The sequence below is a fragment of the Pristis pectinata genome, chromosome 3, assembly GCF_009764475.1.
Source record: "Pristis pectinata isolate sPriPec2 chromosome 3, sPriPec2.1.pri, whole genome shotgun sequence".
Lineage (NCBI taxonomy): Eukaryota > Metazoa > Chordata > Chondrichthyes > Rhinopristiformes > Pristidae > Pristis > Pristis pectinata.
The window spans coordinates 67,540,090-67,565,828 of NC_067407.1; the positions used below are offsets into that span (position 1 = coordinate 67,540,090).

The 25,739-nt window shown below is 45.2% G+C and overlaps 1 protein-coding gene across 2 annotated transcripts in view; it reads right to left on the bottom strand.

Annotated features, from left to right (window-relative positions):
* The window catches only part of LOC127567879 (probable voltage-dependent R-type calcium channel subunit alpha-1E), a 615,955-nt gene that overhangs the window by 82,295 nt on the left and 507,921 nt on the right, over positions 1-25,739 (bottom strand). For both annotated transcript variants that reach the window (XM_052011039.1, XM_052011041.1), the window contains exons 31-36: positions 14,358-14,468; positions 13,739-13,822; positions 11,928-12,044; positions 9,773-9,838; positions 9,574-9,665; positions 1,476-1,617 (exon numbers count right to left, since the gene is read on the bottom strand). In XM_052011039.1, coding sequence (XP_051866999.1) covers positions 1,476-1,617; positions 9,574-9,665; positions 9,773-9,838; positions 11,928-12,044; positions 13,739-13,822; positions 14,358-14,468 — 612 coding nt within the window. The remainder of the gene's footprint in view (positions 1-1,475; positions 1,618-9,573; positions 9,666-9,772; positions 9,839-11,927; positions 12,045-13,738; positions 13,823-14,357; positions 14,469-25,739) is intronic.

The following is a 25,739-nucleotide window of genomic DNA, read 5'->3' on the forward strand; positions in this document are numbered from 1 at the left end:
CACGGCTGAGAGTTCTCGGGGCTCCTGAAGATGAAGCTCAACAGGGGCACCAAGAGTCTGGCAGTGCAGCCACTATGTAGGGTCACAGACTTGGTCCCAAGTGGTGGAAGGCTTACAACTCTGGGACTGCAGCTCTGACCTGCTGAGTACGGAAAGAGCATGGAATCCCCACACCAGAGATTGAGGGAAGGTGCTTTGGTGAAACACCGATTAAAATAAAGAATTTTGATTATAAAATAACATGCACAACTAAAGGATGACTCCAAATGTTTGACAGACAATGAAATGCTTTGCAAAGTGTTATAATATAATAAGCATAGCATCCTAATTTATGCTTAGCAAGCTTCCACAAATAGTAATCTGTGTAAGTGATTTTGTGCAAGGGATAAATATTGGCCATGATACCAGGTAAAGTGTTTGTGGTTGTGTGTGCACATGGCTTGGTGGGGGTTTATAAGAATATGAAAGGAATAGATAGACAGATGATATCTTTTCCCCAGGGTTGAAATGTCTAATACTAGAGGGCATGTATTTAAGGTGAGAGGGGGAGAGTTCAAAGGAGATGTGCGGGGGAGGTTTTTGGAATGTGCCTGGAATGTGCTGCCAGGGGTGGTGGTGAAGGCAGATAGGATAGAGGCATTTTAGAGGCTCTTAGATAGGCACATGAATATGCAGAGAATGGAGGGATATGGACCACATACAGGGAGAAGGGATTAGTTTAATTAGATGTCATTACCTTAATTAGTTCAGCACAACATGGTGTGCGGAAGGGCCTGTTCCTGTGCTGTATTGTTCCATGTTCTAAGGCTGTGTCTGAGTGTGCGAGTGTATGCAAATTGATTTCTGCATGAGTGTGGTTGATGTGCTCATATGTAACTGTGGTGATGTATGTGTGTGTGTGTGTGTGTGTGTGTGTGTGTGTGCACCTGTCTGTGTGTGTGTATGTGTGCATGCGTGTCTGTGTCTGTGTACGTGTCTGTGTGTATGTGTCCGTGTGTGTGAGTGGGTTGAGGGCCTTCTTCAAGAGAAAAATAACAACCCTTCCCCTGTTTTAGTGATGTTGGTAGAAAGGTAAATATTGGCCAGGATGCCTCTGCTCTTCAAAATTCTTTATGTCCATCTCCGAGGGTATGCAGAGCCATATTTTAATCATTCTTGCAAACATCAACCCCAATGAGAGCACAGCATTCCACAAACACTGCACTTAAGCATCAGCTTAGACTGTGTGCTCAAGTTAGAAATAGGAAATGGACCTGGAACTTGATGCAGAAATGAGAGCCCAATGCACAGAACCAAGGCTGATTGCCAGCAAGCAGGGTTAGTCAGGGATACCTGACTGAGGGCATCAGGATTCTGAATGCATGGGGCAAAGTATTAACAGATTAGAGAAACACTCCAATGGTCACAAATGGCCAGATCTTGATTCAACATGGTGACAGTCAACATTTGTTTTTTGCTCTTAGATTGCCACTTACAAGGAATGAGCAGAGGAATATGAAGGATACAAAGTAAAAATAAGCGAAGTCTGTGCCACAGGTGGGCTCCCTGGTCCCTTCGCACTCCTTCCCACTCAGGCAGGCCAGCATGATCTCCTGCCAGGACTCGCCAGTCGCACTCCTGCAGGAAGCACACAGTCCTGTTAATGTGGCAGAAACACAGACTGTTCTTGCATCTCCTTTCTACTTTTTGCCCAGAATGTCAAATCTGTATCCCCTGGCCTTTGAACTAATGGGAACAGTTTCCTCTATTTCAGGAACAACACCTCATATTCCGCCTGGATAGTCTACAATCCAATGGTATGAACGTTGAGTTTTCCAGTTTTAGCTAACCTCCCCCTTCCTCGGGTGGGTTCTTTCCCCCTTCCCCCCTTCTCCTCCCAATCCCATCTTAGTCCCCTTTGCCACCCCCCTCAGCCCCCATCACCCATTTTCATCCCCCTCCTGGTTCCATCCACCCACTACACACACACACACACACACACACACACACACACACACAGAGTTCACCCACAGGTTTACTCACCCCCCAAACCCCACCCGCCCCCCCACCCCCACTTCTGGTTCTGGTTCCATCTGCCATTCCCCTCCCCACATGGTTCCCATTTTCACCTCCATCACTTGTCAGTATTCAGCACTAGTAGCCCTTTGTGTTCCTGCTTATCTCCCTCCTATCTTCACCCTTCCTTCCCCCACCTTGCTTCATCTGCTGCTCCTATTTTCCTCTCTGCCTCCATCCGTCATGCATCTGTCTCTGTTTCCCAACTCCATCCCTCCCCCTCCTCACCTGGTACCAGCTGCCATCATTCTTCACCCCTCCTCAGTCCACCAATCACCTACTGGTTCCCGTCCCACCAGTCCCCCTCTCATCTTTATAAGTTTCATGTCATCTGCAAATTTGGAAATGTTATCCTGAACAACCTATATCTAAGTCATTATTATATATTCCAAAAAAAACTAGTGGCCCCATGACTGATCCCCTGGGACCATCACTGTGTGTTACCCTTGAACTCCCATACACGCTGTCCCTGGCCCACTAATTCTACATTGCTATGTCAGCCTGTTGCAAGGGACTTTATCAAATGACTATGAGTACCCATGTAGATTTCCACTGCATTCTCTCTGTTCACCTTCATCAGAAAATTCAGTCCTTGTCAAACATAATTTGTCTTTAACCAATCCATGTTGGCTTTCCTTTATCCACTCAAGCTTTTCCAAGTACCTGTCAATTGTATCTTTGAGTATTGATTTAAAAGCATTCCCACAACTGACATTAATCCCATCGTCTTGCACTCCTTTTGGAACAGGGGTATCAATTTTGCCATTTTCCAGTCCTCCACTGTAGGGGAGATTTGGAAAACTATTACTGGCCGTTCTGCACCCAGCCCCACCTCCCTCAATGGCCTGGGATACACCTGGACCAGGCACTGTTCACTTGAAGCAGCATCGGCATTTTTGGTGCCTTCGTACCAAATTTCACCCCACCCACCACCTCCCGTTCTTCGACCTACAGCAGGAGCCTCAAAGCACTGGAAAGATACGGCAATAGCCTCTGCAAAATCCTCCAAATCTACACTTACTGCTTCCTTGAGAAAGCAGCCAGCATAATCAAGGACCCCCTCTGACCCCGGTCATTTTCTCTTCTCCCCCCTCCCATTGGGTAGAAGATATAAAAGCTTGAGAGCACGTACCACCAGGCTCAAGGACAGCTTCTGTCCCGCTGTTATAAGGCTCTTTAACGATGACATACGATAAAGTTGAACTCTTGATCTCTCAATCTACCCTGTTGTGGCCCTTGCACGTTATTGTCTGCCTGCACTGCACTTTCTCTGTAACTGTAATACTATATTCTGCATTCTGTTATTGCTTATCCTTTGTACTTACCTCAATGTGCTTATCAATGGAATTATCTGTATGGATGGCATACTAAACAAAGTTTTTCACTGTATCTTGGTACATGTGACAATAATAAACCAATTACCAATCTACTGGCAGGATAGTTTGGGTTAATACAGAACAAACCAATGTCAGTGCTCTTTCCCAGACTATCTCCCAAGGCCCTAAGCCATTTTTTTCACATGCCTGGCATCCAACTTAAAAAATGCATACTCCAGGAGAAAAGATTTAAGAGTGTTCTCAAAGTCTCTTTGAAAAATGTAACATCATGGGAATTTCTGCCCGTGACCACTTAAAGTGGTGGAGTATCTGGGATAGCAGAATTGGGCCCACTGAGCCTCTGTTGGTTCCAAGTAGAGCAAACCCTTGCCCCAGTCCCCTGCTCCTTCCCCGTAACCCTGTATATTATTTTCTCCCTCATGCATAACAAAGTCCCATCTGAAAACCCTGACACAGAATTCCCCTCTATGTAAACATTTTCATCACAGTCCTTCTATGGCCCAAAATTTTATATTGTATCCTTAGTCCTTGAACCTTCAGCCAAGGGGATCAGTGGAACCCAGGGGATAACGGTAGAAGAAGCACACTACCTCCCATACTGCCCTCAAAAGGAGTGAAAGAATCCAAAATGGCAAAGGAGTTAAAGCATGGTTTTAAAGTAATGGGTGGGAAGTTCAAGGGAGATATCAGAGGAAGGTTTTTTACCCAGAGAGTGGTTGGGATGTGGAATGCGCTGCCTGGGGCAGTGGTGGAGGCAGGTACATTGGTCAAATTCAAGAGATTGCTAGGTAAGCATATGGAGGAATTTAAAATAGAGGGATATGTGGTAGGAAGGGCTTAGATAGTCTTAGGCGAGGTTTAAAGGTCGGCACAACGTTGTGGGCTGAAGGGCCTGTATTGTGCTGTACTGTTCTATCCTCAACCCAGTAGAACCATTGAGGAAGACCTCCCACTGCCCTCAGATCTGGCAGCATCATATTCCTTGACAAAGACCTATAGAAAGTACTCATTCAGTATCCTAGCTGAGCCTGCTTCCTCTACACACGGATCACCTTCTTTATCCCAAGTCAAGCCAAATTGCTGCCCATTTACTATTGACATCACTAGTGAAGATTTGAAAATTTGATTTAATGTTCGTTTCCCAGACTTTCTCTTGGTTCATTTTATTTTCGTAAGAACATAAGAAACAGAAGCAGGCCATTTAGCTGTTCAAGCCTGCTCTGCCATCCACTGTTTTGGGATCCATAAGAATTTGCACATTTCAATAAGGTCACCTCTCATTCTTCTAGACCTTTGAGAATAAGAAGCCTAGCCTACTAATCCCTCCTTAGATGATTTGTTATCCCAGGAACCAGTTTGGTGAATATTTGTTGCATTGCTCTCACTGCAAATATACCCTGTTTTTTAGGTAAGGAAACCAAAGAGGTACACAATACTCCAAGTGCGGTCTCACCAAGGTGCTGTATAATTCTGGTACATCACCCTTACTCTGTACTCAAATCTTCTTCCCTTTCACTAGTCACCTCAGTTTATTGTATTCTGTGAACCATATGGGTGTGGGACAGCCTGGTTACAGATAAGAGGTTTCCCTTTCAAAAAGCCTCAGTGAACCAGCTGGGACCTTACAACAATCTCCCAGTTTCATCGGCACTCTTAATGAGATCAGGGATTTATTTCTAGATTTTTTTATTGCTGAAATAAAATTCTAAAACTATTAATTGCATTATACATTAAGTAAATATCTCGATCTTTCAAGCATTCTTTAATTTCAGAACAGTGAAAGTTCTACTGTACACATTATGTATAACTTCTTCTGCCTACTCAGTAAAGCTGACAGAGAGGTTTTTGATGGTGTCTGTTAAAAGCTTGTATGTTTCGTGGGCTTTTCTTTTACAGAAGGAGCCCAGGAGCCGTTGGAGCAGTGGGTCCTCTTCAGGTCCAGTGAGTGTCTTTTAAAAGCTTAATAAGTGGAGGGCAACTGAAGGGTTAAACAGAGTGTTGAGTGGTTGATTAGAGAGACACACTTGTCCCTGATGACCACACCTGTAAAAGGTGCATCCAGCTGCAGCTCCTGACTAACCGAGTTAGGGAACTGGAGCTGGAGCTGCATGAACTCTGGATCATTCGTGAGGCAGAGGTAGAAATAGACAGGAGTTTCAGGAAGATAGTCACCCCTAAAAGTCAGGAAACAGGTAACTGGGTGACTGTCAGGAAAGGGAAGGGGTATAGACAGACAGGTCAGAGCACCCCTGTGGCCGTCATCAACAATAAGTATACTGTTTTGGATACTGCTGGTGGGGACGACCTACCAGGAATGAGTGGCAGTGGTCTCGTCTCTGGCACTGAGATGGGACCCTCAGCTCAGAAAGGAAGGAGGCAAAAGAAGAGAGCAGTAGTGATAGGGGACTCAGTAGTTAGGGGGACAGATAGGAGGTTCTGTGGGAGAGATCGAGAATCCCGGACGGTCTGTTGCCTCCCTGGTGCCAGGGTCCACGATATCTCAGATTGAGTTCTCGATATTCTCAGGAGGGAGGGGGAGCAGCCAGATGTCGTGGTCCATGTAGGGACCAATGACATGGATAGGAAAAGGGAGGAGGTCCTGCAACAAAGAGTTTAGAGAATTAGGTGCAAAGTTGAAGGACAGGACCTCCAAGGTTGCAATGTCAGGATTGCTACCCATGCCACGAGCTAGTGAGGCTAGAAATAGGAGGATTATGCAGCTAAACACGTGGCTAAGGAAATGGTGCAGGAGGGAGGGCTTCATGTTTCTAGACAACTGGGCTTTGTTCCAGGGAAGGTGGGACCTGTTCAGATGGGATGGTTTGCACCTGAACTGGAGAGGGACTAACATACTTGCGGGTAGGTTTGTTAGTGCTGCTCCTGGGGGTTTAAACTAGATTTGCAGGGGGAGGGGAACCAGAGTGTTAGAGCAGATAGTGAGGAGGAGGAGGAAAAAGGTCATGCAAGGACTGCAGGTAAAGACAGAAATCAAAGGTTTGTACGTGATAGAAATGTTCTCAGGTGCATTTATTTCAATGCAAGGAGTATTGAAGGTAAAGCAGATGAGTTTAGGGCGTGGATTGGAACGTGGGATTATGACATTATTGCCATTAGTGAGACTTGGATGCAGGAGGGGCAGGACTGGCAGTTTAATGTCCCGGGGTTCCGTTGTTTCAGACGTGATAGAGGGGGAGGGATGAAAGGGGGAGGAGTGGCATTACTAGTGAGGGAAAGTATCACAGCTGTGTGGAGACAGGACAGCCCGGAGGGCTCGTCTACAGAGGCCATATGGGTGGAGCTGAACAGGAAAGGTGTGGCCACACTAATAGGGTTGTATTATAGACTGCCCAATAGTCAGAGAGAATTGGAGGAACAAATCTGTAGTGAGATAGCAGACCGATGTAAGAAACAAAGTTGAGATAGTAGGGGATTTTAACTTTCCACATATTGACGAGGACTCCCACACCGTGAGAGGGCTGGATGGCTTGGAATTTGTCAAATGTGTTCAGGAAAGTTTTCTATATCAATATATAGAAGTACCAACGAGAGAGAATGCAATACTTGATCTCCTACTAGGGAACCAGACAGGTCAGGTGACAGATGTATGTGTAGGGGAGCATTTTGGGTCCAGTGACCCAAAACCCAGTGACCATTAATTTCAAGTTACTTATGGATAAGGACAGGTCTGGTCCTCGAGTTGAGGTTCTAAATTGGAGAAAGGCCAATTTTGTGGAAATGAGAAAGGATCTAGGACGAGTGGATTGGGATGAATTGTCTTCTGGCAAGGATGTGCTCAGTAAGTGGAAGGCCTTCAAAGGTGAAATTTTGAGAGTGCAGAGTTTGCATGTTCCTGCTAGGATTAAAGGCAAAGTTAAAAAGCATAGGGAACCTTGGTTTTCAAGGGATATTGGTGATCTACTTAAGGAAAAGAGAGGTGTATAGCAGGTATAGGCAACTAGGAACAAATGAGGTACTTGAAGAGTATAGAAAAAGTGAGAAAATACTAAAAAAGGAAACCAGGAAGGCAAAAAGAAGACATGAGGTTGCTTTGGCAGATAATGTGAAGGTAAATCCAAAGGGTTTCTACAAGTATATGAAGAATAAAAGGATAGTAAGGGACAAAATTGGTCCCCTAGAAGATCAGAGTGGTTGTCTGTGTGGAGCCTCAGGAGATGGGGGAGATCTTACAATTTTTTTGCATCAGTATTTATGCAGGAAACGGGCATAGAGGATATGGAAGGAAGGGAAACAAGCAGTAGAGTCATGGAACATATAGAGATTAAAGAGGAGGAGGTGCTTGCTGCCTTACAGTGAATAAAGGTAGATAAATCCCCTGGGCCAGATAAGATATTCCTCGGACATTGAGGGAGACTAGTGTAGAAATTGCAGGGGCCCTGGCAGATATATTTAAAATGTCCTTAGCCACGGGTGTGGTGCCGGAGGACTGGAGGGAAGCTCCGTTGTTTAAAAAAGAATCTAAAAGTAAGCCAGGTAATTACAAGCCGGTGAGCCTGACATCAGTAGTGGGTAAATTATTGGAAGGTGTTCTGAGAGATCGGATATACAAGTATTTGGACAGCCAAGGGCTGATTAAGGGTAGTCAGCATGGCTTTGTACGTGGTAGATCGTGTTTAACGAATCTTGTAGAGTTTTTCAAGGAGGTTACCAAGAAAGTAGATGAAGGAAAGGCTGTGGATGTTGTCTACATGGTCCCACATGGGAGGTTAGTTCAGAAGGTTCAGACACTAGGTATCCATGGAAAGGTTTTAAACTGGATTCGAAATAGGCTGTGAGGGAGAAGACAGAGTGGTAGTGGATGATTGTTTCTCAGACTGGAGGCCTGTGTGCCTCACAGATCTGTGCTGGGGCCATTGTTGTTTGTTGTCTTTATCAATGATCTAGATGATAATGTAGTAAATTGGATCAGCAAGTTTGCTGATGACACTAAGATTGGAGGCGTTGTGGACAGTGAGGAAGGCTTTCAAAGCTTGCAGAGGGATCTGAACCAAATGGAAGAATGGGCCAGAAAACGGCAGATGGAATTTAATGCAGACAAGTGTGAGGTGTTGCATTTTGGAAGGACAAATCAAGGTAGGACATACACAGTAAATGGTAGGGCACTGAAGAGTGCGGAGGAACAAAGGGATCTGGGAGTTCAGATACATAATTCCCTGAAAGTGGCGTCGCAGGTAGACAGGGTTGTAAAAAAGGCCTTTGGCATCCTGGCATTCATAAATCAAAGTATCGAGTACAGGAGTTGGGATGTTATGGTGAGGTTGTATAAGACATTGAGGCCAAATTTGGAGTATTGCGTGCAGTTCTGGTCACCTAACTATAGGGAGGATATCAGTAAGTTTGAAAGAGTGCAGTGGAGATTTACTAGAATGTTGCCGGGTCTTCAGGAGTTGAGTTACAGGGAAAGATCGAACAGGTTAGGACTTTATTCTTTGGAGAGCAGAAGAATGAGGGGAGATTTGATAGAGGTTTACAAAGTTGAGGGGTATAGACAGAGTTAATGCGAATAGGCTCTTTCTACCTAGACTAGGAGAGATAAGTACGAGAGGACATGGCTTTAGGGTGAAAGGGGAAAGGTTTAGTGGGAACATTAGGGGGAACTTCTCCACTCAAAGAGTGGTGGGAGTATGGAATGGGCTGCCATCTGATGTAGTAAATGGGGGCTCACTCTTGAGTTTTAAGAATAAATTGGATAGATACATGGACGGGAGTGGTCTGGAGGGTTATGGACTGGGTGCAGGTAAATGGGACTAGCGGAATAACGTTTTGGCACAGACTAGAAGGGCCGAATGGCCTGTTTTCTGTGCTGTAGTTTTCTATGGTTCTATCTATAAACTAAGCTTTGAAAAGGAATGCAACAGTTGCGATGAGATGGACCTTGTTGTGACCTTGTACCTTATTGCACTGCACTTTCTCTGTAGCTGTGACACTTTACTTTGTATTGTTATTGTTTTAACCTGAACTACCTCAATGCACTCTGTACTAACCCAATGTAACTGCACTGTGTAATGAATTGACCTGTATGAACGGTATGCAAGACAAGTTTTTCACTGTACCTCGGTACAAGTGACAATAATAAACCAATAGCAATACCAATACCAATATGTTCAGAGTCTGACTGGTTCTGCTTGATTCTCCACCTCTGGGAGCTACGGGTATGACTCACCGAAACAGCAGTATCAAGGCATTGAAGAAGGTGTGGAAGTTATTGTGTCGATTGATGGGGGTATGATCGTCCAGCCCGATATTTCCAAAAAGCTACATAAATCCAGGAAAAGATTACAAGGAGAGATTCTGTTAGCACATTGAATACTCACACCGTTCTGTTGACATGGTGAATCTTTCTGTATAACAGAGGGGCCCACCTGCATTCCAATGATGGCATAAATGAAGAACAACATTGCAATCAAGAGGCAGACGTATGGGAGAGCCTAGGGACAACAATGTCAAAGTCAAAGTTGAGTACATTGTCATATGCACAAGTACATGTGTGCACAAGTGCAATGATAGATTACTTGCAGCAGCATCAGAGGCACACAGCATCAGAAACACAACATTCACAAGAAAAACTGTTCTACTCTCTCTACACTCATGACTGTGTGGCTAGACACAGCTCCAACGCCATCTATAAATTTGCCAATGACACCACTGTTGTTGGTAGAATCTCTGATAATGATAAGGAGGCTCACAGGAGTGAGAAAGATTGACTGGTTGAGTGGTGTCGCAACAACAATCTTGCACTCAATGTCAGCAACACCAAGGAATTGATTGTGGACTTCAGGAAGGGGAAGTCAGGAGAACACACACCAGTCTTCATTGAGGGGTCAGCAGTGGAAAGGATGAGCAGCTTTAAGTTCCTGGATGTCAACATCTCAGACGACCTGTCCTGGGCCTGACACATTGATGCAATCACAAAGAAGGCACACCAGCGGCTCTGCTTCATTAGGAGTTTGAGGAGATTTGGTATGTCACCAAAGACTCTTGCAAATTTCTACAGATGTATGGCGGAGAGCATTCTGACTGGTTGCATCCCTGCCTGGTATAGAGGCTCCAATGCACAGGATCACAAAAGGCTGAAGAGGGTTGTAGACTTGGCCAGCTCCATCACGGGCACAACCACCCCACAACCCATCCCCCCCCACCGGTCAAGGACATCTTCAAGAGACGGTACCTCAAGAAGGCATCATTAAGGACCCTCACCACACGGGACATGCCCTCTTTTCGTTACTACCATCAGGGAGGAGGTACAGGAGCCTGAAGACCCACCCTCAATGTTTCAGGAGCAGCAGCTTCTCCTCTGCCATCAGATTTCTGAATGGTCCATGAACCCATAAACACTACCTCATTACTCCTCTTTTGCACTATTTATTTATTTTTGTAACTTATAGTAATTTTAATGTCTTTATGTCTTGCACTGTACTGCTGCCGCAAAACAACAAATTTCACGACATATGTCAGTGATCATAAACCTGATTCTGATACTGATTCTGAATTCTGAGTCTGATTAAATATAGATTATACAAATTTATACAAGAAAGAACACAATTAGAACAAAAACAAAGCACAGTCCATTCCAGGTAAAGTGGTCATTGTGTTGCTATACTGAGTTAATGATTAGGACTGTGCAGATTGGTTTAAAAACTGAATGGTTGAAGGGAAGTAGCTGTTCTTGAACCTGGTGATGTGGGACTTCAGGCTTCTGTACCTCCTGCTCAATGGTAGCTGTGAGAAGATGGTATGGCCTGGATGGTGGGGATTTTTGATAATAGATGTTGCCTTCTTGAGGCAGCGCCTCATGTAGATACTTCCGATGGTGGGGATTGTGCAGTTGGGAGTGTCTTATCATACTAATTAGAAGATGCAGAACACATAGAGAAACCCAGATTTCTTATGGTTAATAACTTGATATGACATAGGAAGCCATTCAGCCCACTGAATCTGTGCTGGGCCTCAGCACATTTCCAACAGTCCCATTTCTCCAGTCAGGATTGAATCTGGGTTACAGGATCTGCAAGGCTCCAACCACTACACCCACTTGCCATGTTATTGGAATTTCTTGAGGTCCCAATTTAGCACAAAAGAACCACCCCACTGCAGCAACACTTGTCCAATGCAATAATACTTAGCCAGTGCAACAACATTATCTCTCTAGTTACAGAAGTGAGGCATTGGTGTATTGCTATGATAATTAAACAGTGCACTAATAGAATTATAATACAATTATCTGAAAAGTGCATTAATTTTTCAATGGTGTATCAACATCTTAACGAGTACAATCATGCCTCATTCTAATGCTCAGAACAAGGGGCAGTGTGTAAGACTAGGGAAAGGGTAGTCCAGCATTGTCCTGAGATTGCACCATGTCAAGCAGAAGTGATGAACCTCAGAATGAGCTGCAGGACCTTAGAGACTTGGAGGGATAATGTTGTGAGTGTGCGGAGCGGGCAACCTCTGTCTAACACGTTGATCTGGCGACTGTTCGCAGTACAGTGGCTGGAAGAATTAGGGAGAAACTTCTACCTTAAAGGACTGCACGAAGGTCCAGAGGAGGATGCGGATGGTGTAACCTTGACGTAGCAGCTTGATGAGGCGGGCAGCACGGAACAGCTTCAGGAAGCTCAGGTTCACGAACTTCAGCTGTGGAGAGATTACAGTGACAACTCAGATCAGATCTGCCCACTCACTGGTTTATTACCAAATAATGGACTGCATGCCACTTACGGGATTCTTTGTCATTCTGTGCCCTTCCCTGTTACCCAAATTCTCAGATCTTGTCAGTGAAAGACAGTAGGTTCCACTGGTCCACTGTCCACACACTTCTACACTGAAGCCCAGCTCCTTGACTCCGTCAGAGACCTTCTCCCCATCATCCCATCAACAGCTCTCGAACACTACAATGCAAGAATGTTTCTCTATCTAACTAATGGCCTGAATCATACACCCCAATAGTACCCTCATCCCACCACAGAACATTCCCTTACACCATCAGAGATGCTCTCCCCTTCACTGCATCAGAACCCCTCTACCCTGAACCCCAAGAAGACTCCCCTTCACCGCATCAGAATCCCTCTACCCTGAACCCCAAGAACACTCCCCTTCACCGCATCAGAAGCCCTCTTCCCTGAACCCCAATAACACTCCCCTACACTATCAGAGCCCCTCTACACTGTACTCTAAGAACACTGCCCTGCACTATTAGAGCTTCTCTACCCTGAACCCCCAAGAATGCTCCCCTACACTATCTCTCTCTCCCTTTCAACCCATTAGAGCCCCTCTACCCTGAACCCCAACAACTCCCAATCCAGGGGATCCTCTCTTTGCCCACATGCTCCTTGCACACGGTTGTGCCCTCTCTTACATTCTCCTCACTTATTTCCTCACATATCTCTCACTCAATCCCACTCTCAACTTCACCCTGTCTCCTAGTCATACAACTCTGATTGTGACCCCTCTTAAAACATAGAACACAGAACAGTACAGCACAGGAACAGGCCCTTCTGCCCACCATGTCTGTGGCAAACACGAAGCCAAATTAAACTAAGTCTCTTCTGCCTGCACATGATCCATATCCCTCCATTCCCCACATATTCATGTGTCTATCTAACAGCCTCTTAAACGCTACTTTTGGATCTGCTTCCACTACCGTCCCGGCAGCCTGTTCCAGGCACCCACCACTCTGTGCATAAAAAATTTGCCCCACACACCTCCTTTAAACATTTCCCCACTCTCCTTAAATGCATGCCCTCTAGTATTTGACATTTCTACCCTGGGGAAAAGACCGTGACTGTCTACCCTAACTATGCCTCCCATAATCTTATAAACTTCTATTAGGTGTCCCCTCAGCTTCTTGTTTGTGATTGTGGCCTCTCTCATACTCTCCCACACTTGATAAAGTTATACAGCACAGAAACAGACCCTTTGGCCCAACTTGTCCAAGATGTCTACCTGAGCTAGTCCCATTTGCCTGCATTTGGCCCACATCCCTCTAAACCTTTTCCATCCATGTACCTGTCTAAATGCCTCTTAAATGTTGTAACTGTACCTGCCTCTACCACTTCCTCTGTCCCAAATACTTACCACCCTCTGTGTGAAAAACTTGCCTCTCGAGTCCCCCCTAAAATTTCCCCCCCACTCACCTTGAACCTATTCCTTCTCTTATTGGCATAATTTCACTTATTGCACTAACCCACAATCACACTGTCTCCCACCCTCCCAGTTGATACTCTCACATATTCTCTTTCGTACATAACCTCACACCCAGTCATGTTCCAATCATGCCAAGTCTCACACACTTCCGCACACTAAGGGGGTATGGCATTGAAGCACCGTACATTGCATTCTGTCACAATGATCTCACTGATGCTGCCCACCACAGTCACAAAGTCAAATACGTTCCAGGAGTCTCGGAAGTAGTTCTGTAAGGGAGGAATCAACATAAGAAGTCAGAACATTCAATGCCTCTTTGATCACTTTAAACAGTAACTGCTGCTCCTGTGGACTTACAAGAGGATAATTCGAGCTGCAGTTAATCAGGATGGTTCTCACTCATAGTCTGACTGTTGGAGCTTACTGAATCCACAGCGGTTCCCTGTGTTAAAACACCATGCCTATCCAACCCGTCCTATCACATTACATTTTCATCACGTTGGAGGTTCCCTCACACTATCCTATCACACACTGCCCAGGGGCAGGCTGTGCAAGGGTTAAACAGGTCCATCTCTCTGCGCAATCTAACCTTCACAAGGCAGGAATGACATAGAGGAGATGGAGAAAAGCATCATCTAGCTCCATGCCCTCGATAAAGTGGTGAGGTTTGTGCATTGCTGATCCCAGGGTATAACCTTGGGCATCACAAGATTGTGTGGCCTGATTCTTGGCACACCATTCCTCACCCTAGGTTTTGTCATAATATCTTACCCAAAAGGTGGTTAATCTTCTAACTGTACTCACCAGGAATCCGAAGGCAATGATTTTGAGGATGCACTCAAGGGTGAAGGTGATGGTGAAGGCAATGTTCATCAGTTTCAGCACACTCACGAAGCCAGGTGGGGGAGAATGATGCTGCAAAGGAAAAGCAAATGGACAGTCAGGTTACAGTCCAACAAGCCAACACAACAGTGTACTGGGCTCCGAGGAAGTCAATAAATAGCTCTGACCGGAACTAAATGCACTGAGCAACAGAGAACAAAATGGGGCAGTGAATCCCACCCACAGTAAGGGTTAATCATAGAGTCAGACAGCACGGAAACAGGCCCTTCGACCCAATTGGTCCTTGCTCACCAAGATTCCCATTTAAGCAGATCCCACTTGCACCCATTTGGCCCACATCCCTCTAAACCTTTTCTATCCATGTACCTGTCAAAATTCCTTCTGAATGTTGTTAATGTACCTGCCTCAACCACTTCCTCTGGCAGCTCATTCCATATAGAGACCACTCTCTGGGTGAAAAAGTTGCCCCTCAGGTTCCTATTAAATCTCTTCCCTCTCACCTTAAATCTATGCCCTCTAGTTCTTGATTCCCCAACCATGGGAAACAGACTGTGCAGTTTCACCCTATCTATGCTCCTCATGATTTTATACACCTCTACAGGGTCACCCCTCATACTCCTACGTTCCTGTGAAAAAAATCCTAACTTGCTCAACCTCTCTCCATAACTCAGTCCCTTGAGTCCTGGCAACACCCTCACAAATCTCCGCTGCACTCTTTCCAGCTTAATGGCATCTTTCCTATATCAGGGAGACCAAAACGGAACACAATGTTCCAAATAAGGCCTCACCTTCATCTTGTACATCTGCAACATAACATCCCATCTTCTATACTCAATATCCTGGTAAAACTGTTAGTGCTACTAGGAGATGGCCCAGATAATCCACTGATGGACTGTATAGGCCCAGTGGTAGTGAGTATTACCCGTCACAGCGCGTTTTACTAGATTGTAGCCATAACACATTGATGAGGGATGAAAGTCAGAAGTGCAGTGTGGAGCCCAGTGTTACCCAGTTCCATCCTGCATTACTGATCCATTTTACAATCCCACCACAAAGTCTCTTCAAGGAAAGCCCACTTTGGAGAAGTTTTCCTCCTCACTTCAACGGGAGGTCTGTGTCTTTCACAGCTCCCCCTCTGTGGTTTCCTGCCCACCCCTGCCTCTCACCTCTTTATACTGGCTATCTCCCCTCTCCACTCTTAGCCTTGATGTAGGGTCTTGACCCAAAATGTCAGCCATCCCCCCCACAGATACTGCTCGACCTGCTGAGTTCCTCCAGCAGATTGTTTGTTGCTTCAGCTTCCAACATCTGCAGTCAGTTGTGTTTCCAGTACTAATCCAGACCCACTCAAGACTAGATTAGATAGATCTTTATTAGTCACATGTACATCGAAACACACAGTGAAATGCACCTTTTGCGTAGTGTTCTGGGGGCAGATCGCAAGTGTTGCCACGCTTCCGGCACCAACATAGCCTCCCCACAACTTCCTAACCCGTACGTCTTTGAAATGTGGGAGGAAACTGGAGCACCTGGAGGACACCCACGCAGACACACGGGGAGAACGTACAAACTCCTTACAGACAGCGGCAGGAATTGAACCCGGGTCGTTGGCGCTGTAATAGTGTTATGCTAACCACTACAGTGTACCCAGTGGGTGTGTCCTTCCAAGATGTATGGACAGAAATTCCCAGAACTGCTAGCACCAAACGACATTCCTCATTGGAAGTTGGGAGAACCAGTGGAGTTGCTGCCTAAACCTATCGACCCAACTTCCAATATACCTCCCGCTGATCCAAGACAGGCTCCACCTGAGGTGGTGAATCGTCCATAGGGCTCAGCATTCCGACAGCACCTCACATCGTTGAATACCCTCTGCTGATAACTCAGGCAATGCTGAGCCGAGGCAGTGCAACTGCAAGGATGTACCGCTGAGGCTTTATAAGGTGTTGGTCAGACCACATTTGGAATATAGTCAGCAATCTTGGGCCCCTTATCTAAGTAAAGATGTGTTGGCCCTGGACAGGGTCCAGAGGAGGTTCACAAGAATGATCCCAGGAATGAAAGGCTTAATGAGGAGCATTTGATGTTTCTGGGCCTGTACTCGATGGAGTTCAGAAGAAATGAGCGGGGATCTCATTGAAACCTATCGAATACTGAAAAGCCTGGATAGACTGGACATGGAGAGGGTGCTTCCATAAGTAGGAGAGCCCAGGATCTGAAGGCACAGCCTCAGAATAAAGGGACATCCCCTTAAAATTGAGATGAGGAGGAATTTCTTCAGCCAGAGGGTGGTGAATCTGTGGAATTCGTTGCTGTGGAGGACTGTGGAGGCTGCCATTGGGTGTATTTAAGGCAGAGATTGATAGGTTCTTGATTGCTAAGGGGGTTAAGGGTTACGGGAAGAAGGCCAGAGAATGGGGTTGAATAAAAAAAATCAGCCATGATTGAATAGCAGAGCTGACTTGATGGGCCGTATGGCCGAATTCTGCTCCTAAATCTGATGGTCTTAATTGTCCTGTGGGAATAGTGGATGCAGCCTTTGAAACCATGAACAGCAATTGAAAATCCAGAAACAAAACTACTGATGCTGTGAAATTAAAACAGAAAATGTCAAAAAATACTCAGCTGGTCAGCCAGCATCTGTGGAGAGAGAAAAACAGAGAAGATGTTTCAGTTTGATGATCTTTCACTGAACTCTGCTTTCCCCTCCATAGATGCTTCCTGACCAGCTAAGTCTCTCCAGCATTCCCTGGTTTCATTTCAGACTCATGGACAGGCTTGCTTGAGATCTACTCTGATCATCTTCTCTCTCGGGTTGATTGGTCAGATCTACTGTCATATCGTATCTTATTGAAGGCCCTGCTTGTTTTTAATACTACTGTAAGAATGTGATGTGGATCATAGAGTCGCAGAGCTAATCATCACGGAAACGGGCCCTTCAGCCCACCACATTCACCTTGACAGTCGACCACCCATTCCCACTAACCTACACATTCCTGTCAACTCCCCGAAAGAAACTGAAGAAAGTTGTGGCCACAGCCCAGCGCATCACGGAAACCAGCCTCCCCTCCTTGTCTTTACCTCTCGCTGCCTTGGTGAAGCAGCCAGTATATCAAAAACCCCACCCACCCGGGTCATTCTCTCTTCTCTCATCTTCCATCGGGTAGAAGATACAGGAGTCTGAGGGCACGCACCACCAGGCTTAAGGACAGCTTTTATCCCTCTGTGATAAGACTATTGAACGGTTCCCTTATACAATGAGATGGACTCTCACCTCATGATCCACCTTGTTGTGACCTTGCACCTTATTGCACTGCACTTCCTCTGCAGCTGTGACACTTTACTCTGTACTATTATTGTTTTTACCTGTACTACCACAATGCACTCTGTACTAACCCAATGTAACTGCTCTGTGTAATGAATTGACCTGTACGATCGGTATGCTGGACAAGTTTTTCACTGTACCTCGGTACAAGTGACAATAATAAACCAATACCAATACCGATACATTCTACCACTCACCTACACACTAGGGGCAAAGTACAGCAGCCAATTGGTGAGGAGGTAACTTTCCGCATTAAAGAGGAATACATCTGACCAAAGTTTAGTTGCAGTGAGACTAGGCAGACATTATTTTCATCACAATGACGTCCACTTGTACAATAAACAAATCATTGATTTTCTTTACTCTTCTACTCTCTAATTCTGTATGACAACCATTTTATGCATAGCTGCATGTGATTATATCAAATTACGAAGTTGCTCATTAAGAAGTGTTGGACTGGGGTCTAAATTGTTATTTTTCTTGCAGTTTGACTTTCTTTATGCTTGCTTATGTGTTTGTATAATCACCTGTTTCTCTGTAAATGTTCAGCAGATTTTCAGTAATTTGTAGTGTTGTTGGTTCTGTACTTCCGTAGTTTCTTTGTCTGTAAGCCTGAAGTGTCATGGCAACATAAATCAAAACTGTCTTTGTTGTTTCACAGACTGTTCTTATCAGAGAAAGACGCCCTTATCTACCCAGCTTGAACCAGTTTTCAGCATAAAGAAAGACCTCTGGACAGATTCTTTGTTAGTTACTCCTGGTTACTTGCTGTTGTGTTACTTGCTCGCTGTTCTTTACTGTCACTTCTTTGTTACGAACATCTAATAAAATGGCTGTAACCACAAGATTTGCACCTTATTCTTGACTTCCGAAGAACCTTCTGGACAATATCATCTCCAGATCCAACAACTTGGGGGAGTCGGCAGGATAGTTAAGAAGATTAAGGATGTGGAAGACTCCCAGATGAAAGGGAAAGTTTTGATATGTGCACTTAACAGGAGGTAAGACCTTCCTCCTTACTTTCCTAATCATCAGAGAAGCACTAAGTTCCTACTTCAATACACTTTCTAAAGGAAGTCTAACAGTGAAGTTAAATCGTACTCATCGGTTGTGCATGAGGTGTAACTTAGTCGGCTGTGCACAGTCCGTTTGAATTTTGGTTGCAATCTGGGGATACAGGCTAAGGGAGCTCCAGTAAGTGGGCAATTAATTGCTCTAAGTGTTGTAGGAGGAGATGTAATGCCATGGCCAAATTAGAGAAGAAACCTACTACAGAAAAAGGGGGAACTGAACCTCCAGTTGTTACGTGTGAACAGATGATTGAAGATTTGAGTTCTTATCTAAATAAAGTATTCCAACTGGATAAGATCAGTGAAGAAATCAGAACGAAATATATCATCAATGCTGAGTCTAATGGAATTTGGCTGGTAGATGATACTAAAAGGGCATGGGGTAACATCCAGAGAATGCCTGAGAGGAAGGAGAAAACTGGATGGATGTTAGCAGTCTTATCACAACTAAGAAAGAAAGAAAGAACATGTTCAGTTGCAAAGTCAGTATGACAAAGACTGTGAAAAATTTAAAGAACAGATATGTCTCTTAACTGAACAAGTGAAAATGGAAAAGGAGAATTGTGACAAATTACAACTTCAGCATGATTGAGACTGTAAAAAATCTAAAGGGCAAATCCGTGTGTTAACTGAACAAGTGAGGAAACAAAAGGCTAAGTGTGATAAGAGTCGAAGTGTATGGAGCTCAGAGACAAACTGAGGCAGTGTGCTCAGAGGGGCAATACACAAAAAGTGCTGGAGGAACTCAGCAGGTCAAGCAGCATCCATGGAGATCCTGATGAAGGTTCTCGGCCCGAAATGTCGACTGTTTATTTCCCTCCATGGATGCTGCCTGACCTGTTGAGTTCCTCCAGCACTTTTTGTGTATTGCTCCAGACTCCAGCATCTGCAGAATTTTTTGTACTCAGAGGGGCGATCCTGTCACTGGCCCTCCCCATTGGGATACACCCCTTACATCAGACAATAATCCAAATCAGCGCCGCTATCCAAATTTAGAGGAATTGCAGAATGAACATGACACTGACACAACAGCAACCTCTAGTGATTCAAGCGACGATGTTAATGATGAGAAAACAGGACTGGTAGCCCCCTTAAAGACCAAGTCCGGGAAGCTGCACAGGAATGACGACGGATCCTGTGTAGGACGACAAGTATTTTCTCATGAATCTGCTGAACCTGAGAAAATTGATATATGGTTCAAAGAGGTCCCACGTCCTAAAAAAGGTGGTTCAAAGATCTGGACTGAACTTCTGCATATTAAGAATACATACAACCTGCACCCATATGATGGCATCCAAATTCTGGCTACTGTGTTATCTCCTTGTCAAGTCAAACAGTTGATGGGTAGCGTTGGTACTCACATGGGAGGTGATAAGCAAAATCTACAAAGTGGTTGGAGTGCCATTAAGCTGTGGTTGAATGAACAGACCCCAATGCTAACAGACTGGGGAAAGGTAGCTGACTATAAACAAAGGAATTCCGAGGACGTCCCTGAATATGAGGAGTGCTTCAAAACAGCGTGGTTGAACCATTCAGGAGTTCCAATGGTAAATGAGGATAAAACAGAGGGATCTGACAATGGTCCGCTGAAGTCAACCTTCATGGATGACCTAAAACCAGACGTTGCCAGGATGGTCTGGTTGACAAAATCCGATTGGATTGGACCTGACACTTCATACAACAAGTTAGTGGGCATCGTTAAACGAGTGGAATGAGACATGGAAGTTGAAGTAAGAGCATTACAGGCAGGATTACCCGATGACCAACGAAGTAAAGAGTCCCTAAAGAAGAATGTCACGACTGTGGTAAAATGGGACATTGGGCTAAAACTTGTTGGGCCAGAAAACGAGGTGGTCAACAGAGACAGGCTCAATGCAAACAAGCTCAACCATCCGCTCCACCAATGTTGGGAGACTCAGACCAGATGGCATGGGTTCAACAAAAGATTGCTGAACAACGAATAATTACTGAACAACAAAGGCAACTTTTGGATGCAATCGATGCAGCCTCAAAGTCAAAAAATGACTAACTCCTTCCCTGCAGACCTCGCTCGCCTTGATAGAGCAAAAAACAGATGGTCTATATGTCACACTACTGATTGAAAATGAGTGTCCTGTTCCTATTGGATATTGGAGCTCAACTAATGTGTATAACCCAAACTCTTGCCCAAAAATGCAAAGTACCACTGACCAATATTCGCAGATGTGTCAATGGTGCTGGAGGACAGAAAATCACTTGAACCAAAACCAGACCAGTTGAAGTACAGGTTGGGCCTCATCTGTGAAAAATACAATTCTGGGTGGGAGATATTTCGCAACCTCTCCTTGGAATGGATGTCTTGTTGACTTTAAATTCTCACCCTGAGTTTGTGAAAGGTAAGGTCACCTGGAACCTCATGCGGTAAGCCAAATTTGAACTAACAAATTACCTAATATGGTTGAAAGACAAAAATGACTGTGGCCTGCTGGAAATGGACCCTGTCAAGCTTACTGGAAAGGTGCCCCCATGTACTAAGCAGAATCCTCTCAGCAGAACATCTATGGAAGGCATTTTACCTTTTGTCAATGAGCTGGAGGAACGAGGGATTCTTGTCAGAACTCACGATCCATCAAACAGTCCGGTCTGGCCTGTTAAGAAAGTGAATAGCACCTGGAGACTGACAGTGGATTACAGGGTTGCCATTCGATGTACTGACAAGTTAATCGCTCTAGTGGCTGACCCTCAAACATTTTCAATGCACTGAAACCGTCAGACAGGTGGTTTACAGTTATTGACATGGCCAACGGGTTCTGGTCTGTACCTCTGGTACCTGAATGTCAACCATGGTTGGCTTTCACAGTCAATGGACAGCAACACCAGTGGACGAGGCTGCCACAAGGGTTCCACAACAGCCCAACTGCCTACCACATGGCTCTAAGACAACATCTGAGCAATTTACCAACTATTGATTCGACCATCATACAATATGTGGATGATGTCCTGATTGCATCTGACACTGCAGACCAGCATGAATGTGATGCACTCTTCTTACTTGATTATTTATCCTTCAAGGGCCACAAAAGCAAGTTTGGACAAGGCACAATTGCAAGAGGAAGTAATTTACTTGGGACAAAGAATTTCCCAAGGTAAGCGGGAAATCACCAAGGATCGTATGAAGGCTATCAAATCAGCAATCACCTGCAACAGTCCAGCAACTCCGCCCATGTCTAGGTTTGTGTAACTACAATAGAGCATGGGTCGATTCATATACTGAAATCGCACAGCCATTTAACAATTTGTTAAAGGGCAGCAGGTGCTCAGATGACCCTATGACTCTCACTGAAGAATAATTAAAAGTGTTTCAAACTCTAAGGGCAACATTATGCACAGCAGCTGCCTTAGGAATCCCTGATGTGGGTAAACTGTTCACTCTACATGTCAATGAGAAACACGGCTACATGACAGCAGTCTTGACTCAGGAACATGGAGACCCATGGCATCCCGTTGGCTATTATTCTGCCAAATTTGATAATGTAGCACTGGGATGGGGTCCATGTCACCAATCTGGCAGTCATGGCTGTTTCCAGCATTGTGCTCGATCAAGTTTTGAATGTCCAATGTCCTCACTCTGTACACATCTTACTGACAATGAATAGGGTCTCTCAAGCAACGGCTGCTCTGTGGTCCAAATGCTCCAGTGTTCTTGAGGCACCTAACATCGTCATCCAGCGAGCGAGTCCAGTGGATCCAGCTACACTGTTGCCATTGGACACGGCAGACTATGATGACCATGACATGTCATGAAGGTGCAAACCTCCACAAAGAAATGCCCCTCCCACACCCGGATCTGATTCTGTTGACAGGTGGCTCCTCGATGGTTGAAGGAGGAGTTAGACTGGCTGGATAGGCTATTGTCTGTGAAACTGAAGTGCTGGCATCAGGAAGTTTGGCTCCTGGTAACTCTGTGCAACAGGCAAAACTGAAAGCCCCGGTTGAGGCCTGTAAGATGGCTGAAGGAAAGTCAGCGAACATCTGCACAGACTCCTAATATTCTTTTCGTGTTGTTCACGATTTTGGAAATTTATGGAGGCAAAGGGGATTTCTTATGGCTGTAGAATCAAAAATGGCCAGTTGGTACAAGAATTAATGAATGTTATACAATTGCCATCAGAAGTGGCTGTATTGAAATGTAAAAGCCATCCCCAGAAATGCACTGGCGGACAAGGCAGCAAAAAGGGCAGCGTGGGAAGGAACAAAAGGAATAAAAGAAATAAATAAAGTGAATTTGACAACTAAAGTTGTGAGAGCAAACTTATTCTCAGGAGGGAGGGCGTGAACCCAGATGTCGTGATCCATGTAGGGACTAACGACGTGGGCAGGAAAAGAGAGGAGGTCCTGCGTAAGGAGTTCAGGGAGTTAGGTGCTAAATTGAGGGGCAGGACGTCCAGGGTAACAATCTCAGGATTGCTACCTGTGCCACATGCGAGTGAGGAGAGGAATAGGAAGATTAGGCAGATTAATACGTGGCTGAGGGGATGGTGCTAGAGGGAGGGCTTCAGGTTTATGGATAATTGGGATTTGTTCCAGGGAAGATGGGATCTGTTCCAATGGGACGGTTTACACCTGAACTGGAGGGGTACTGACATTCTTGCAGGAAGGTTTGCTAATGCTGCTCGGGGGGGTTTAAACTAAATTTGCAGGGGGAGGGGATCCAGAATGAGAGGGAGGATAGTGAGATGGAGGGTAGAGGACAGGTAGGAACATTTCGGAACATTAATATGAATGGAGAGAGGAGAAATGGGTTAAAAATCCTATATCTGAATGCACGGAGTGTCAGGAATAAGGTAGGCGAGCTTGAAGCTCAGATACGAATGGGTAAGTATGATGTTGTTGGGATAACGGAGACATGGCTGCAGGGAGATCAGACCTGGGAAATGAATTTTCAAGGGTATACAAGGGTATACATGTAAGGACAGGAAGGTGGGCAGAGGGGGTGGGGTGGCCCTGTTGGTGAGGAATGAGATTCAGTCCCTTGCAAGGGGGGACATTGAATCAGGAGAAGTAGAGTCAGCATGGATAGAACTGAGGAACTGTAAGGGCAAAAAGACCCTAATGGGTGTTATCTACAGGCCTCCGAACGGTGGCATGGATATTGGGTGCAAGCTGAATAGTGAGTTAATGTTGGCATGTGGCAAGGGTAATGTCACAGTAGTTATGGGGGATTTCAATATGCAAGTGGACTGGGAAAATCAGGCTGGTACTGGACCCCAGGAAAGGGAGTTTATAGAGTGCATCCGGGATGCATTCTTGGAGCAGCTGGTACGAGAGCCGACCAGGGAGAGGGCTATTCTGGATTTAGTGCTGTGTAATGAGCAGGATTTGATAAGAGAACTCGAAGTAAAGGAGCCATTGGGAGGTAGTGACCATAACATGATAAGTTTTTATCTGCAGTTGGAGAGGGAAAAGGGCAAATCAGAAGGGTCAATTTTGCAGTTGAACAAACGAGACTATGGAGCCATGAGGGAGGAGCTGGCTAAAGTTGACTGGGCGGGCATCCTAGCAGAATTGTCAGTGGAACAGCAATGGCAGGTATTCTTGGGAATAATGCACAAGGTGCAGGATCAGTTTATTCCCCAGAGAAGGAAAGACTCAAAGAGGGGAAAGGGGCCACCGTGGCTGACAAAGGAAGTCAGAGATAGCATTGTGTTAAAAAGGAAGAAGTATGGCAGAGCCAAGCTGAGTGGGAAGATAGAAGATTGGGAAATTTTTAAGGTGCAGCAGAAGTTAACTAAAAAGGTAATTCGGGAAGAAAAAATGAGGTACGAAGGCAAGCTAGCCAGGAATATTAAGGAGGATAGCAAAAGCTTTTTTAGGTATGTGAAGGGAAAGAAGTTAGTTAGAAACAATGTTGGGCCCTTGAAGACCGAATCGGGTGAAATTATTACGGGAAACAGGGAGATGGCAGTCAAATTTAATAAGTACTTTGGATCTGTCTTCACGGGGGAAGACGTGAGAAATCTCCCAGAGGTAAGGATGGACAAAAGGCAGAGGGTGACAGAGGAACTGAAGTGGATTGACATTAGGAAAGAAATGGTGATGGGTAGACTAATGGGGCTGAAGACTGACAAATCCCCAGGTCCAGATGGTCTGCATCCCAGGGTACTAAAGGAGGTGGCTCTAGAAATTGTGGATGCATTGGTGATCATTTTCCGATGTTCCTTAGATTCGGGGTCAGTTCCTAAGGATTGGAGAATGGCTAATGAGGGAGGGAGAAAGCGGGGAACTATCGTCCAGTTAGCCTAACATCTGTGGTGGGGAAGATGCTAGAGTCCATTATTAAGGATGAAATAATGGCATATTTGGATAGCAATGATAGGATTGGGTCGAGTCAACATGGATTTACTAAGGGCAAATCATGCTTGACTAATCTACTGGAGTTTTTTGAGGGTGTAACCAGGAAAATAGATGAGGGAGATTCAGTGGATGTTGTATACCTCGACTTTCAGAAGGCATTTGATAAAGTGCCGCACAGGAGATTGGTGGGTAAAATTAGGGCTCATGGAATTGGGGGGCAGGTATTAACATGGATAGAAAACTGGTTGGCGGATAGGAAACAAAGGGTAGGGGTGAATGGATGTTTCTCAGAATGGCAGGCCGTGACTAGTGGGATGCCACAGGGCTCGGTGCTGGGACTGCAGTTATTTACGATCTATGTTGATGATTTAGATGAAGGCATTGTGAATAACATTAGCAAGTTTGCTGATGATACAAAGTTGGGTGGCAGTGCGACATGTGAAGAGGAAGTTAGGAGAATTCAAAGTGACTTGGATAGGTTGGGTAAGTGGGCAGATACTTGGCAGATGAAGTTTAATGTGGATATGTGTGAGGTTATCCACTTTGGGAGCAGGAACAGGAAGGCGGATTATTATCTGAATGGTGTGGAGTTAGGTAAGGGGGAAATACAAAGGG